The 18,479-nt window shown below is 34.1% G+C and overlaps 1 protein-coding gene across 4 annotated transcripts in view; it reads left to right on the top strand.

Annotated features, from left to right (window-relative positions):
• LOC106461435 (E3 ubiquitin-protein ligase HERC2-like) overlaps positions 1-18,479 on the top strand; it is a 295,564-nt gene that overhangs the window by 12,076 nt on the left and 265,009 nt on the right. For all 4 annotated transcript variants that reach the window (XM_022388408.1, XM_013921254.2, XM_022388410.1 and 1 more), the window contains exons 3-6: positions 285-396; positions 2,456-2,623; positions 7,815-8,034; positions 13,211-13,468. In XM_022388408.1, the coding sequence (XP_022244116.1) occupies positions 285-396; positions 2,456-2,623; positions 7,815-8,034; positions 13,211-13,468 (758 nt within the window). The remainder of the gene's footprint in view (positions 1-284; positions 397-2,455; positions 2,624-7,814; positions 8,035-13,210; positions 13,469-18,479) is intronic.

Raw genomic sequence — 18,479 nt, forward strand, 5'->3', positions numbered from 1 at the left:
AACTAAAAATATAGAGGACAACGTTTCGAAAGTCTTCCGCCTGTAGGTTTCTACAACAGGCAGTTGCTGTCCATTTGAAACTTAGATTCATTATGAATACTCTGCCTAAACAACCTATCAAAGATTATACAAAGTGTTTTCAACTGTAGTTTGTAATTTTGGTATTTAAGCTGCATTTACAGTTTCAGTTATTTACACAAATCAAAAGAGTAACTTAGATTTTGTTTCCTTATGGCATGATTTTTGTGCTATCTTAAATATTTTTATTTTTTATTCTTGTACAGGCTGCTTTTAAAAAAGACAGTCTGCCAGACCTATGGAATGAAATGGTGAAGGATGGAGAATTGCTCTTTGTTGAAGATGGTATGGAAGTTGGTTGGAAGATCCCAAAACAAGGTACTCAGATGGTTAGACTATATCAGTCTTTCTTTTTATGAGCTATTCACAGTACTTTTTCCAGTAACTTATGTAACTTTATTTCAAACTAGTCTCATCCAATTTGTAATAATTTAGAAATTTTGTGATTTTGTTTTCCCTTATTCACCACAGTTCACAAAATTTGGTGAAGAGAAACAAATTGAATTCATTCAACCAGTTTGTCTGCCAAAAGTATGAATGAATAAATTCATACCATTAACATTATTTAATCTTCAAATGTCTATAAGAATATAGATTACTCTGAAACTAAAGACCAAGATAAATTAATAAGTGAAAGGCTTGTCACAACATTTTACAGATGGTGAAAAATTAAGGTCATATTACTAATAATTTTATTATTCTAACAGTTCTGTATCGTGCTTTGCACATTTTCTCTACACTATTAAAACTGAACAATGTGTAAAAATTTGACTTAAAGACATGCAGATAATGTAAAATTTGTCAATTCATAGAGGTAATTTTTCAAATACCACAGTATATAATGATTAAAGGATTAATACATAGGAAACCAGTTCAGAAAAAGGCAACATTTTACTATTACAGAAGTGCTGAGCTTAAATATACAAAGTTAAATGCCTTTTTTTCCCATCCTTGCAAAATCCATGCACTGATACTGACTATCCTATTGAATAAAGCCTAGACACTGAATTTGCTTCTTGTCTGTATGACATATGCTCGAGTATATCACCTTTTCTACATTGGGCTCCATTCTTGTACATTTTTATCATTGAAAAATATTTTTTGTATCAAAAACTATCTTCTCATTTTTCTTCAAGTTTTATCATACATCTGTTTTTTAATTTGTAGTCATTTTACCTTTTCTGCATGTTTTTTTTTTGCTTTTTTTTGGTAGTTTTGATTAAGTTGTAACAGGTAGTCTGTTTGAGAATAGTCTAATGCTAAGTTTCAGTTAAAGTTCAGTATATCTTTGAAAATAGTTTTAGTGATCAGGAAAGTAATTTCTTCAGCCTGTTTTTTTTTTGCTGTTCTGGTATTTAAAATACTCATGTTCTAGGTGTAACCTGGAGCCTCTTGTATGTTCAGCAAGCACTCTACCAACTGAGCTAAAAGGTTATCCCATTAGCTAATGCTAGTAAAGTGCTAGTTAATTACTCAAATCATGTATTTATTATTTGAAATTGTTTGAATTCAAGGTGTTTCTTAAACATTTATTATAATTAAATTAGCCTTTGACTTTGGGATATATATGTATGTATGTATTGTGTGTCTGTGTTGTTATTGTTTTAGTAGTATAGATTTTATGTATCTTACTATTTGTTAAAAATTTTGTGGGGGAATGTCATTATGTCTTGGTAAATGGGATAGGAAGTGTACTTTATGTATGAGAAAATAGTAGCTTGACATTGAAGTAACACATGGCCAGTTTTACACACAATAAAAATTCAGTCAATCACTTTTGTTATGCTGAACAGTTTATAACCCTTTACCGACAAGAGAATGTTAAAATAGTGATGAGGTCAAACAGTTTTTGAATTTCTAAGATAAAATGAATCATCTTAATAGGTTGCTAGTGGTGTCTGAGTTCAGGTACACACCTGATATTTAAAAAAAATGATTTATTGGGCTTATCTCTAGAAGGCTCTGCAGTCATAACAGTGAACACTGATCTTAAGAGCACTAACCTCATCCCTTTTTCTTCAGTATCATATTAAGAGACTGGAAGTGTTTTAACTATGCCTGTTGAAATCTATTGCACTAAATGTTAAATAACCTACTCTGAATCAGAAAATGGGTGTACTACTTCTCTAGATGAAGCTATGAGTGACCTAAAGAATTAGAACTTCTATTTTTAAAACCTAAGAATGTAATTTTATTTTCTTGCAAACTCATTGAAACAAAGTCTGCTGTAAACTGAGATTTAATAGTCTTGCAACACTGCATAGCAAATCAGTATCATATTTGTTTGACTTATAAGTACTGGCTCTTAGGAAGTTGATAAAAAAACATGGTTACTTGAATATTTAAATTTGACAAATTTGATTTATTCAACCTGTAGATGGGATGTCAAAGTCTAACTCGTGCAACTGTAGTGACACTAATGAAGGTTTAGCCAGTCATATCTGTCACCAGATGGAAAAAGATGATTATAATTGTTACGATAAGAGAGAGAAAGATCAGAGTTCAAAATCAGTCATTGACAGGTGGACTTGGGGTCCTCAACCAGGTGAGACTTCAATTTGTTATTGTGAACTGAATAATGAATATTTTGAATTATGTTTACTGTGGGTGTAAATAATCTGAATGAATCATTGATGTACACCCATGCCTTTATTTAAGAGATAAAATGTTAGAGATTTTCCTAGAAATCTAATCTGAATAATCTTTACTTTAGTGTCATATTTAAACACATTGATGTTATAAATTAAATTTCTAAAGTGATGGATTCTTGAGGTCAGACGTTTTCTGTTAAATATCTCACTGCTCAACAATAATACAATCTCAGAACATGTTAATTTTTCAGCTCAGTTTTTCAGAAATGTAAAGAAACTTGTTGAATTTAGATTAAGGTGACACTATTTTCACACGGTATTCTTTATTCAACATGTTACTTTTATTTTTTTTTTGCTATTGTTGACAATGGGTTAGATTCATTACAAGTAATGCAGTTATTTTATAATAATGCTAAAGTTGTCTCTTTAGTTCTTTCAGCTATCAGTGTATTTGTATATATATATCCTTCTGAGTGATTTTGTTCTATAAAGACCATGCAAACTTAAATTATGGAAAATATACATGTTGATTGGGGATATAACACTTTTCATTTTACAAAAATCTTATGTAGTACATGGCTAAGTTTGCCTTAATTTAGTAGAAGTATTACAGTAGCTCCCAAACTTGAAAGTTTTATAACAAATACTATCAGTGTTTAATTGTCATGATGTAATCTAATACTACCTTTTCATAATCCACCTGAATCTTTATTGTGACAAAATCCCTATATCAGTTGAATCCTTTAAAATACACAGGTCTAGTTTTTAATTTTATTGTATTAAGCATACTTTCTGCTTCTGTTAAACAGGAACTTTGAAGTATCAGTATATCTTTTTTGTGTTTTGAACTAATTAAAAGGTTTCTTCCATTAATGTTATTTGACTTCAAATTTAGTGTTTTGAATTTAAAGCAATTTTTGTGATTCCTCGTTTTAGTTTCATGGCAGTTCCTGAGATTTGGACTCACATTAGTGAAACCTCAGGTTTTCCCCCTGCTATGAGTGAATTGTCCTGATGTTGATGTTCCTCCTTTTTCTTTAATGTTCAGAAGATAATATTTGTACAAAATGATACGACCAATCTCAAGACATTAAAAGGCAACTTCACAGATGTGTCTTAGATCAAGGATTTGATTCCATCTCTTAATTCTTTCATCAGACTAAAAACAAAATTTTGTTTGTTTGATGCTGGTGACCAATGCACAAAAAATGGCTTGAAAATTGTTTTTAGCAATTTGACTCCCCCTTTTACCAGCCTGGTCATTTCTCCATGTAGCCTTTTGGTTATGCAAAATATTTAGTTTTCTGAACACTATTTATCATCTTAGGATCATCTTTAAAGTATTTATAAATCAACAAATATTTTCTGCTAAACTTATCAGCTACTTATGCAATTGTTTACATGCATCAGCAATACACTTTTGGTAAATGTGCAAAAGGATATGCTCAATGAACGTAACCATGTGAGCCATTTCCTGGCATGCTGAGTAATGGCATTGCCATCTTTCCAGGGAAGTAGCCTAGTTTTATACTACAGTGTCACTGATACTATAAATTTCTGCATAATCAAGAACAGAATAAAGCAAGTGTATCTAAGTTCTACGTAGAAGGATCTGTATGATGAAATTGCAGCTGAAGGAAAAGGGTCAGCTGATAATCTCATCATGGATGTCATGGGGCTGATGTTCACCACCCATATTTGCACAGTGCAATTTATATAGTCAGAGACTTTGATCCAAATTGAAAATACTTTACATTTAAAGTCAAGCACAAAGAACCAGTACAGTCTGAAGCTGCACAAGCAAACCTGTCAAATGCATTTGACATATTGATAGGACATGTCCCATGCATAAGATAGCACAAGCAAAGAGCACCAATGGCCCAAAATTTACAGGTCAGAAACTTTAATTTCTAAATGAAAAAGATCAAGTATTTTCTTAGATTTTCATATTAATATTTTGTATTTTTCATCATGTGCAATAGTGGACACTTCAAGCTGATACATTTTTGTACACACCACCTCTACTGTCACACATTCACAGCCAAGTATCACTACTTGGAATGCCCAGGGACCCATCTGCTGTTTTGCTGTAGATGGTTTATTGGCTAAGGATATACACAACACATGCAATGTTAGAGTGTAGCTATTCTAGCTATAGTGTCAAGCAGCAAGTACATAGTAGAAAAGTGTCACTGTTTCCCAGAAGTTCTGCAGGAAGGATTACAAATATACCACACACTAAGTTACTTGTTAAGAAGGCCAACATAGCCACAGCTAGAGTAACTACATTTATATTACATTGGTGCTAAACATGGAGCTATGTTACAAGCTGGGTAGCATGCCTCATGTTTATTAAATGATCAAGCTTGCACATGATACCACATTGAATGTAGGGGTAGAAATAAGAATCTAAATATTAGATGATAAAATTCATAGTGCTGACTCTTATAATTTGATCTAAATGTACTATGTTTTTAAACTGAAAACAAAATAAATAGCAATGCTGCAGACTGCAGTGGTTCTACAAATAATTTGATCTGACATACTGATCTTTGAGTAGAAAAGAATCCATTATAGGATTTAATTCTTATTTCTACCAAGAGTATATGTATTAAGTTTCTCAACCATTAAATAAGTATTTATTTAATATTGCTATAAACTTATAATTTTCAATTGAATGAAAATATTGGTATAATTTTAAGAAAATGCAACAGGGTCTTTCTTATATAGAATATATTCATAGCAATCAAGCGATTTTTTTCTGCATTTAACCTTTTAGAATGCACCATTTTTTACTTTTTTTTTATTAAAAAGTTTCCAGTTGTTTGGCAATACTTACTGCTGGCAACCTGAAGGAAAAAAATAGCCTACTTACCTACCCATTCAGAGTGGGGGAGTAGGCAACATCAAACAAACAATCTTTTAAGCTTGGCCTCAGGTTGTGTTTTTTTGCCATTTCATTTTCTCTCACTCTATCATTCTGCAACTTATCTCAGGAGATAATTGAGTTTCCTTCCTGTGGATTTTAAGAAGTATTTGTCAAACCATATCTCTTATGGGAACATGATAGGTGTTAATGGGTTGAATACTTATTCAGAACTCCCTTTTTCAAATACAAAGTGAGAATGAGAAGTGTATGCCACTCCTGAGTAGCAGCGCTGATTTTTGTCCCATGATTTTCCATATTTGGCCAGTTCAGACAAAGTAGTTTGAACTACTACTTTTTTCTGTCTTCAGTTAAAGTGTAAGCTGAAGGAGTGTTTTTCTTGCACACTATTGGATTGCTGTGTTTTCTCTCTCAGTACACCAGTTTCATGTAAGCATGAAATTGACATCAATCAGCTGTCAGTTATGGATTTTATTTTCAGTTCACATAATAAGAAATGAGAGTTCAGTTGAGGACAAGTAAGTTCATGCACTTCAACATAATCTTTTTTTTTTTATTCATTTCCATGCTATTAGGTCAGCTGTTCTGCCTTATGTCAAAGCTACTCCAATAAAACATTAAATGTAACAGCATTTGGGAGTCCAGTATAAAACTAGGTATTATCATTACTATTCATCACACAAAAAGTTCACTGTGACAAATTATCCATTTCTTTTGTAAGGGTCTTAACTTTGCTTGTATTAATTTCTCTTGTTTGGACTTAATTTGAGTAGGGTTTGCAGAGTCCTTTGTTAAACATATGAACTTGTGTGCCATTACTGTCTGTACTAACAGTTACCTCTGTTGCTGAATTTGTTGTTTTACATGATGATGATGTCTGAATATTCAAATCAACTGAGCTGTTTTCATACTATGTTTCAGAACTTCCATACTTTGGAAAAGTTTAACAAATCCAGTGTTTATGATGGTCTTGCTCAAATACACGTGTCAGTGTTGAAGAGGTGTTTCATGACAAATCTACCATGATTTGAGCTGACTAGGAGCCTGTGTGTATGGGATAATTAAGTTTATCAGATTTAATCATCTTTTTTTTTTTTATTCTTATTTTGGGTACCAGATTTGATAGCCTGTTTGTACATTTGTAATAGTTTAAGTTTTTTGTATCTGAATCTAAGATGAAACAGTCGGTAGATTCACTGATGGTAAATAATCAATGTCGTTAGGATCTCCACTTCTCCCCACAGCAGTGTGACTGACTGGTAGCATGAATCCAAGCATTTTTTTGAGAAACTGGTTCTACTTCAACCAACCATAGAACAACACTCATGGCTTCCCATTATTCATTCATAAAAGTTGAATAAATTATTACTGGATTATCTTTTGACAAAATTTACTGCTGTTTGTAAATATGTTAATTGATTGAAATGGTGCCTCAGATAAAAAAAATTGAACATGTGATTACTACAGTGTAGTGATAATGAACATAATTATCCCCCCCAACCTGCTCATGGCTCAGCAGTAAGTCTGAAGGCTTATAACACTAATAATCTGGTTTTGATACTGGAGATGGCACATGTGTTGACATGGCACATCCATTGTGCAGCTTTGTGCATAATAACAAACAAACAAAATCCTAAGTTATTACTGATTTTGTACATAAACAATGGAGTATTTTGTGCATATTGAGCATACTGTATTGTAGATGTCTTACTGGGTGGATGATTCTACTGTTTTGTGTTATTTTATTCTTATTAGATTCTTTAATATTCCACCTCCTTTTCTTTGAGACTAAAACTAAGAGGTGAGAATTGTCTACAATATTTCTTTTGTGGTAACATTAGTTATCTTCCTTATCATTCTCTTTTTTTCATGTGTTGACAAATTTTTAGTGTCTAGAGGTGGAATATGGGTAGGTAGTATGGAGAGCTTAATTACAAGTAACTAACAACTCTCACTAGTAATTTATTTGGAGTAGAGATTTGCTAGAAAAAGGCTCCATAGTCATCAGCGAACAATTGTGCATATCTGGGGTTATGCTTTGTGTAACATTTTTGATATTGATGATCATGATTCCCTCTCATTTATGATGCCTAAAACATTGAAATATAGTTCTGCTTCTTAAAAACATTTGTGCACTTTTGTGAAGAACCAATCAATAAAAATATTAATTTGTCTTTATTATTTCAGTCTTAATAAAATGTTTTAACCTATGATCAAGATAATCTTTTATACATAATTTTCTGTGATTTTGTTTTCAGATATATCCCAGCTAAAAGCATGCCTTCATTCCTTGATTAGAGAACAGTGTAACCTTAGTGCTGAAGCAGCAAGCTCTACACTTTCTTTCACGTGTCTGCGTCAGCAACTTATTGTTACTCAACGCTACATAACTGCACTAGTCAGGCGTAAACCACAGATAGAAAGTAAGCTTACATCACGAAGCTTTCCAGGAACTTTATGTATTCAAGATGGAAGAAGGTAGGTACAATGTGTGAATCCTACAATTATGGTAGTAGTGAAAAGTATCTAAAAGGTAAGATTTTTAGTGATTGAAATAAAATTTTTTAATTTAATGTAGTTTAGAAAGTCTATGAGCCAAAGAAAAGCAATCTATTTGCAAAACCAATAAAAAAGTATTTTCTATAAATTTGTTTGACTGCAAATTGAAAATATTAATTATGGTTTAATAACAAATCAAGAACGTATACACCAAATTTACAGACATGAAAAAAGAAAGAAAGAAAGAAATAGCTATCAGGCTATTGAATAGAGCATCTTGGTCAAAGGCTAGTTAAATCATGAGACTTCCAGTTTCCAGTACGATATTTCTTTTCACTAAAACAATTAGCTATTCTCTTTCAGTGCTGCCCTCCATGTGCAAACTTTTTATTACACATGCCACAAGCCTTCTGCATGCCCCTATTGGAATCAAATAATTCCAATGTGTGTCTCATGAAAATCATCAGGTGTCACTTCACCACCATTAGGAGAATAGTACACTCACATGACACATGTGACTCTCTCTGTGCATCTCTACCACCTATCACTTCTCGTTTGGCAGCATTTGCACTCAGACGTCTTTCTTTTTTCGTCTTGGTTAGTGTATGAGCATGAATTAGTTCTCAAAGTGGTTTAATTTCACATACTTAATTTTTTTTAAAGCATTCCAGTTCTCTGACCCTTGTTCAAGTCACATTTATTTCTTAACTCAAACGCTTTTGTTGTCTGTTACAACATGAATTCTGAAGTTAATGTCACCATTTTGGGTGTCTCACTTTCAACAGATGCTATACCACAGGCTTCAGCTGCTGGCAACCTATCGGGAGATTTATCTATGTTTACTTGCAAGGAGATTGAATGTTATATAGGTCAACCACTCTCTCCAGACATTGCCCTAATTTTTCCATGCCTTCTCATACCCTTCCTGAGGATTCTGTTTGGCCTTCCATGGTTTTCTTGGACTTTATTTATCAGGTATGTGATGTTTTATCCCTTACTCCCATATCTTTATCCCTCGTCCTTCATTACTGCATGAATATACTTCCTAACCCTATTTGGTTTTTCCCCCATCCCCTGATACTTGGGTTCATGACAAACAATTAGCTTCTCAGTTGGGCGGTGGCATTAGTATGCCTCGTTCCATGTGGGCTTTAGATCAGTTTGCCCTCGCATCTCATAGGGCTGACTGTAGATATCTCAACCAACAACTGTTGGGTTTGGATTTATCTGTTTGGGGGGCAGGCCCAAATCTCCCATTAGTCTCACCCATGCCCAATTCTCTTCACAGAAATCCTGAGGAATTTTCAAAGGACATCCTCTCTCACCTTACCTCCATGTTGGCTTGTTTGTCATCGATGGCTCTGGCTTTACAAACGTGGTTGATTTGTTGTTAGGACCTTTTAGGTTGTGATTATGTTTTATTGTGAACCTGTTTACATGTTCCTTATCTTCGGGATTTGCGTATGGCTCTGATTTTAAGACATTTCATCTTTGATACGGTCCCAGAGTCCATACAGTCTCAGGTGGCATCTGTACAACAACAATCTACCCTTTCCCATCTAGTAGCCTGTTTATCTCAGCTGTTGCCTAGTGTGGTGCCGATTCTGGTTTCCTATTCTTCCCCTTCCTAATCCTTACCTGTCCCTCCTTCCATCAGTGCCACAGCTCATCATTTTTCTCAACAATGCACGTTATGCTGCCAGCAGTTCCAGTGATTACCTGGTGGGTTTGAGCCTAGTGGCAGCTCGATTTGTGACCTTCATTCATTGGTGGCACCCTTTCATCTCTGATGTTTGGGTTCTTCAAGTTTTATCAGAGGGATTTGAAATTCCTTTTATTGTCTCACCTCCCTTGTCCCAGGTACCTGTTTCCTTCCCTTCTGATCCCATAACTTGCCAGTGTCTGTCAGAGGCAGTATGGGACCTCCTCATACACCAGGCTATAGAACCAGCTCTACATCATTCACCAGGGTTTTACTGTCATCTGTTTTTTTGTTCTCAAAAAGACTGGGGACTTGAGGCCTGTCATCGATCTGTTCCACCTCAATAAATTTATTCACCTCCCACGTTTCACCATGGAGTCCTACCTTACTCTAAGTGGGCATTTTCTCTGAGTCTCTAATGGATGTCTCCAATGCTTATCTGCATATTCCCAACTTAGAATGATCTTGTCCTGATCTTCTGTTCATCCAGCAAGGGGTGGTGTACCAATTTTTGTGCCCTACCCTTCGGGCTGGCATCTGCTTCTTATGTTTTCTATTGGGTGGGGAGAGCTTTTGCTCCTCATCTTCATGCTCTGGGGTTGCGTTTCCATTTTATTTGGATGACTGGCTACTACTTGCCCATTCTGAACAGAAATCAGCCAGTCATACTTGTCAGCTCTTTCTTGAAACTGCTCGGGTAGGCTGGTTGATCAAATTGGAGAAGTCCTTCCTGCGCCCCACCCAATACCTGGTGCATTTGGGTGTCTTTTTAAACACTCACCTCAGTAGGGCCAACCTTCTCCTCACAAACTCTATTCTATAGAGTTGTCAGTTTGCCATGTGCTCATGACCACCACATTCACTCAATTGCATGTCATGTTCTGGGTGCTTTCAACCCGACAAGATTTATCCAATGGAGTGGTCCCTTCATCCTCTCGTTTTCCAGTGGCTTTGCAATCTATGAGATTTTCCTCACATTGATGCATTTGCCACTGCCTTAAATCACCAGTTACCCCTCTTTTGGCCCCTGGTACTTTAGCCAGGATTAGTCACACAGATTCCTCTATTTTTATCCTCCTATCTGACTGCTTCATCGAGTATTTTGCCTTATCCATGTCACTCCATGCTGGGTCCTTCTGATCGCTCCCTACTGGCCAGCTCAACCATGGTGTCCTTGTTTACTCCAACTACAGTTATTCCTTCCTGTACCACTTCCATTATTATCCAACCTCCTTCGTCAACCCCAGTCAATGGTTTTGCATCCCGCACTTTACATCCTCTGTCTTCATGCCCTGCTTTTATCTGGTTCTTGGCGAGGAGATCTGGTTTCTGCTATCATGTAGCTTTTCATTTGGCTCAATCCATCCGTCTTTCCTCCGTGGAAGTGTATCAGCGAAAGTGGAAGGTCTTTCGCACATGGGCCCAGTCTCGAGTATTTTATGCTGCTCGTCCTACTGTAGCTGGTGTCTCCGATATTTGCTTAATATATTGGCCTGTCCAAGACTGTACCATTCATGGACTTCATGAGTAAAGCAAGAAGGGGATAGCTGCCAATCCCTGCCATGCCTTATGTGTCAATGTTCCTCCAGGCTCTCCAATTCATTCTCAGCCCCCATATTCTTCTAGTGGAGTATGGAAGTTCTTACCACTTAACCAGTTCCAAGCTGCTGGGGTGGTTGGCCATGGAGGCACCCTGCTGGATGGGGATCCACATAAGATGGCTATAACCATTCAGTTCACAGTAGGGTGGTGTTCTGCTAGTGTAGATAATATATATCCTTCGATTTGTGATTAACCTTACAACGAAGTGAGACTTCACAATGCAATTCACCCTTTGATTGGGAGCTTTCATCCTACCCTCACATGGATGTCAGCATCCCACGGGCTGGTTTTGGATTTAGAGTGAACCAATCAACATACATATCCTCACACAGGTTCGGGTTGTCTATCTTCCTCCCTCAATTTCTCCATCTGTGTTGTGGATCACAGTGGTAATATGTAGGATTGTACTGGCTCTATCCTTGACTATCCCTCATTCTTTCTTATTATGTTGATGTTATTGCCCTGTGAATGATTCTGACCTGTTTCAATGTCGAGGGAGTTGATTGCATGTGATAGTCTTCCTTTTGAAACCAGATGTCACATTCCTGGATTTATAGCTCTGAGCTAATCCTGTGTAATACCCAGGGATTGGAGTGGTTCTCAGTTTTCTGGTTTGTGTTTTTGAGGTGAAGACTGTATGATCCTCATTCTACCCTTGCGTGGATGTCGGTACCCTGTAAGGAGGTTTTTGATGTAGTCGACTTACCGAGTACAGTCCGCCATGCCCTAGCCACATTACACCATGGGCCACATCCTAGATAACCCACTTTATTTCATTTTGTGATTGAGTTACGATATTTTCTGTGGTTGAGATCACTTATTATTATATTCTCTCATTCACTCGGATGTGCTCCTCTTCATTTCTGCCCTGATATCTTACTCATTTCATAGATGGGGAAGAGTATACCTGGCTTAGAAGTGGTGCAGTTCTCCTCTTTAGATCTTTTGATATGACTCTCTCATCTCTGATGCTTTCGGGGAGTATGTATGTTTTTCTTTCACACTGGTCCCTCCTCCTAATCAATGTGGGATTCTAGCTAATTTTGTGAGAAGAGGGAAATACTGTTTTGGATGTTATAATTTTCCTATACTGAAAATGTATTTCCAATAGGCACTTCCCTCCGCTCACCCTTCCCACCTCCCCCCCCCCCCCCACTCACTTCTCACTTCCGGTGCAGGTTCCGTTATCTGCCAAACATAGAAGTGATAGTTCAGTAGAGGCGCATAGAGAGTCATATGTGTTACGCGAGTGTAGTATTCTTCTTGTGGTGGAGAAGTGATGCATGATGATTTGCATGAAAGACATGTTGGAATCGTTTGATTCCAATAGGGGAGGGGTGCGGAACTCCTGTGGCATGCGTAATAAAATATTTCACACATGGAGGGCAGCACTGAAGGAGAACAGCTAATCTTGTGAGGGGAGCAAAGTACCTATCAGAAATACATTTCCAGTATAGGAAAATTTTAACTTTAATGACTAAATAACTTAACATATTGTTAAAGTTATTCATTAGTTATTTTAACATAGTGGTAGGTGAATAATTAAATTGTAATAGTTGTGTACATTTTTTGCAATGTTTTTACTGCATTTGTATTTTAAATAGGAAAATGGTTTCATGTTATTTGCTTAAATGAAAAGTATACATACAGATTACTTACAAGCCATATTTTAAAAGGAAATACTTTTGCTGCATAGTCATGTTACTTAACATTTTGCTGATTAACCAAAAATATCTTAAGGATTTTGTAATATTTTAAGGTAAGCTTTCTTTAAGATGAATTTCTTATGCTGAGTTGATGGAGAGTATTTTATATATTTACATTATTTCCTGGATTCATTAAACATTACAGCAGCAAGTCTTCAGAACAACCAACTGTTAGTCTAGCACGAATAGGCTGCAGGGCAGCTTTGAGTTTTGCTTTTGCCTTTCTGAGACGAGCATGGCGATCAGGAGAAGATGCTGACCTTTGCAGTGAGCTTCTATCCGAGTCACTTGAGGCCTTAAGGACTTTACCAGAAGCAACACTTTTTGATGAAAGTACAGTATCACCTGTTTGGTTAGAAGTTGTAGAGAGAGCTTCAAAATTCCTTCGTTCTGTCGTACTTGGGTAAGATACTCATGTAGACTTGATGTTTTAATTACTGTTGAGAGCTTATTGTAAATATTCCACATACATACATACATCCAATAAAAGTATGAAGTGTGTAAAAATAAAACACATAACTGACAGCCAATCAAGGTGAATTTCATGCTTATGTGAAACTGGTGTACTGAGAGAAAAACAACAATCCAACAGTGTAAAGTGTACCTTTAAACTCAGAATTGTTTTGGATAGTTTGAAAAACATTTACATTTACTACAACTGAATGATTGCCTTAGACTCATTTTTCCTGAAGTTCCCATTGACTCCTTCAGGAGAAGCAGAAGTGTCAAAGAAATTATTGTTCATGCAAAAGTGAATTACACCCAAACCCAGAAGGATTTTCATTCATGTAATAAAGCTAGTTGTCTAACCTGAAAGTTCATACAAATTACTGACTCTTTTTCTGACAAATGTGATCACAAATACTTTAAAATTATTAATGAAATTAGTTGCCCAATACAAAACACCATTTACCTTATTAAAAAAAACAATCCTTAATATACAGGACAGACTCAAACAATTCTTATAGATAGTTTCAACAACCATAAATCTTTTTCTAACACCAAAAAAAGACCTCCCTGTTGCCCAACATTTCAACAAATTCAGTTATTATATTAATGATTGATTCTCATAGGTAATGAAACCAGTTTCAAAACTAAAGGTGATAGAGAAATGAAATGTGGAATAAATCTAGATTTTAGAATCAGTGATCTTCAACCATTAGTTAGTTCTCTGTCTGAAAAATATAATTTTTCAAATTTTATTTCTTACTATTTGTTATTTTTTATGATGGTTTTCCTTTTTGTTTTTTATCATTTTAGTTCTATCTACTTAATATTTTTTGTTAATTGATCTGTATATAATAACTTTATTTTAATTTATCTTAAAAAATAAACTTTCTAATTTAATTATGTCTAATATTCTTGAATCCTGTTATATTGCATGATGGAAATGAATCATGCCTGAAAGCTAATCAAAACACTTTTGAGTTGTCATGGTGGTCTACCATAATGTCATTTTACTTTTTCCCACACTTCACTTTACTTAGCTATTCCTTGTTTTCCCCTAATGTGGAAAGGTCCACTTTTAACAGGTGCTCAGGTTATAGGATTTTTGTGTTTAATTGAGTTGTTGAACCTACATTTTTTCCTAATATCATGAATGAATCTCCAAATACATCTGATAAATATGATTACAGTAATATTGTAATAAATCATTTTGCTTTAAATTCTGTATGTTTAATTCATAATCTCTTTTAAGTCTTATTAAGGTTAGTGTTTTTGCACAATAAATATAAATTTGTACAAAACAAATTACTTTGGTGGTAAAAGCTATAGTACAGAAAAGAGGGAAGTTCATTTAGGTTTATAATAATTATAGTATAAAAAACATGATTGACTCCAGAAGTTTTCTTCCATGTTCTGGTATTTAATGAAAAACCTGGGCATTGACTTGTGGCAGATAAATGCTGTTTTTATACATTTATTATTTAAAACCTACAATGATCTTAATAAGAAAGTCACAGCATGAGCTCGGTCCCTGGGACCAACCTCATAACCATTTTGTGCTTGTTATAGTTTCCATGCTTTTAAATTAGTAAGTGAATGTTAACAAAATTTGGCAGATTATCAGTAAACATTACAATGCTTTCATAAGCAAAATATAAAATTTTTTTATATTAATTTTTAAGGTTTATAAAGCAATGTTTTTCTCATGTCTATTTTTTCTTTATGCATTTTGCGTATCTATCATGCAAAGTAATATTCATTTTAGGAATAAAGATACTTTTATGCATCATAAAATTTTGAAATTTCACATGCAAAAACTTCATATTTTATCTGTTATTTTTAGTAATTAATCTCTGTATGGGTTAGGTAGATTTGAACAATCTCGCAACCACCATAAAAAATTGGTTAATAAATATAAATTATGTCTCTTTCATTCTAGAATGAACACAAATTATAACATGAAAACATAAATGTTTAGCCTAAATAGCTTAAATCTCATAACATTATACATTTATATATATTTATTATATTAATGTTTCAGCCATGCCTGGCTAACAATACAGAAGTTACAATGAAGCAGCACACATGCACTCGTGTTACTGTATCAAATAACATAAAACTGACCTTTGGTCTGTGCAAAGTAACTTGTCTTGACTGTGTTTTAGTAAATGAGTATTTTGTAAAATACAGTCAAATTTCAATTATTATACATTATATATGTATATATTGCTATTTTGAAATAAGTTCTTAAACATATTTTCCCTAAACATAGAACATTAAACAAAGGAGTAAAGCAAACAATTATCTCTTCTAGTTATGACCTTTGTACTTGGTTGCTGCTTGACGTAGGTTGCTAAGCCTTTAAAAATTTTGCACGTGGAGGATATGAAAAAAATATATTTTTTAGGTTTCATATATACATTTGAATAGCTAAAAAATCATAAATTGCTACATTAATACCATAGAATTCCACTATAATTTATCAAGCTTAGTAACTAAGATGTATTTTAGCCTAAAAAAATATGAAATTTCAAGCAAACTAAAGACGCACCCTAACCTATTGAAATCTTGGTTCAAAAGAATGAAATGGTGCTAAGTCCATTAAAATAGCTGAGAAAGCCACTGGAGGGACATTCTGAACTTCCGATTGATTATTCATGTCATATATAGAAGTGTATATAAGGGAGCATTTCCAAAAATACAAAGAGGTGGGTAGGGTGCCACTGTGTTTGATTTATTATATGAACAATATCTCAACAAATTGTAAAGATAAGAGGCTCTTATTTTATATTTTAGCTTGTCAGTATTGGTAGTTTGAGTTTCTAATTCATTCGAAACAATAGACTTCATATTTTGACTTCACAAACATCTAATTTGAACCAGTGCTGCATTCAACATACCACGTTACATGCAAAAATCAGTGTTTATTTGTTTTTTAATATTTGCTTTTAAATTAAGAAATGGAGTAATATATAGTACTAAAATTTGAATTATAATCTACAGTTTGATACCAAATGTACTGACATAAATTCATGAAATAATAGTTCAATAAAATTTTGAATGTGAGTCAACAAACGAGATGACGCGGTCTTTCACCGTGACCCATCTCGAAAGGGTTAAATGAGATTTTAATCATAACTACTAGGTCAAAATAACTTAATTTTAAGGTTGTATCAATTTTGTAGGTTTTAATGACATTTGAGAGTTACAAACATTTTAAAATCTTATTTTTATCATCCAAGTGTTATGTTACTTTTATAAATGCTCCTATGTTGTATATTGAACAACTTTGTGAAATGAAAATCATTCTAATTAAAGGTTTTAACTACTTTAAATCAAGTCTTCTATAGTTGAATATATCAGTTATAGTTTTGTTTTCTGTAAAATAATATGGTTTCTGCACGCATTTAGCACAATCAGCAGGAGATGCTAAAAAGAATAGATTAACTAGTTATGATTATTTTTTACAATCATATTTATTCAAGCTAATCATAAAAGTAGTAGAGAATATAAATGTTTCTTTTATATTTCTTTTACAAAGTAATAGTTTTCTTGCATTAAAACTGCAATGGCTCAGCAGTAAGTTTGTGGACTTGTAATGTTGAAAATCAGGTTTCAATACCTGTGGTGGGCATAGACCAGATAACTAACTGTGTAAATTTGCATGTAACAATAAATAACCAAAGAAACCTATAATGGCTGGAGACGGCTTGAATGGGTAATGAAGAAAAACTTTAATATAAGTTTAACATAACAGCAAATGTACAACTTTTCGACAAAGTTTTGTCATCATCAGGTACCTGACAGGTATCTGACAAGTTGTATACAAGGTGATTGTTCATGTGGAGGATAAATGGACTTTTGTCCACAGTGCAGTTTGCATATTGTATTTGCATAACTTCTAGAACCTCCGAAATCCATATCTGTACTTTTTCATTATTCCTACGTAGTGCATCTGGTATTTACTCCCCTTTACCATAAACTCTCACTAAAGCAGCAATGTAGGATAAATGAATTTGTTGATAACTGAATGGGTGTCTGTAAAAGGTCATGACATGTGTACTTTGACTCTCACGTGTGCACATATGATTAAGATGGCAAAGTGAAACAACAGTGTTAGGTCCAGTTAGTATAAAGCAAAATCTTCACTGTCTTAAAAAAAATATATATATTAAATTAAAAAAAAAGAAAAATCTAGATTACTTTGGCAAGCTTTTATAGTTTTTGCACTCGATGACAGACTGCAATTAAAAATATTTAGGCTAACTTGCATTTGTTTGGTTGTTGCTCTTTTGTTCCAGTTGCTGTGTAGCGATAAGCAGTCTTCAGTTCCACTTCTTTATATTTATTTACATTGAGAACTTGGTATAAGCAATCATACATAATAATAATGAATAATTAAATAAAGTAAAAATAAATAACTAAAAAACATTAGGTTGCTGCTGACCAGTTGCCTTCCTGCAGTCGGTGGTTTGAAATTAAGGATTCTATGAAATGTGCTGTCTCGTGACTCCTTAACCCGATGACTACCGGTACTAAATTTCTTAGTAGGCAATGCAAGTGTGCATTTGTGAATTGAAAAAATGATAGAGAACTTATCTTTTAATGGATTTCTGATTTTATTTTTCTAAATAGTAGCATAACATTCAATTATTTGTACAAAATTGTATTTTTTAATGAAGTTTAAAGAGGAAGTTAATGAAAAAATTCCTAAAATACGTTTTAGACTGTAAATAAGCGCCCTCTAAGAAGAAATGTTTTTTTCAAAAAATTTTTTAAGATATTTCCTTTCACCTCAGTACTGCTTCTGCCATCTATGATTGGTATCTAAACCTTTTTCTAGTCTGTTTTCTTGATAAAACTGCGTCTGGGCGTGTTAAACCTCAGTTGTAAAATTTTTAGCCAATCCTAGTCGAAAGTGTCAATTTCAGTACCAATTATTCCAATTGCTGTATCTCCCATTTGAC

Source organism: Limulus polyphemus, unplaced genomic scaffold (assembly GCF_000517525.1).
Source record: "Limulus polyphemus unplaced genomic scaffold, Limulus_polyphemus-2.1.2 Scaffold959, whole genome shotgun sequence".
In the NCBI taxonomy this organism is placed as follows: domain Eukaryota; kingdom Metazoa; phylum Arthropoda; class Merostomata; order Xiphosura; family Limulidae; genus Limulus; species Limulus polyphemus.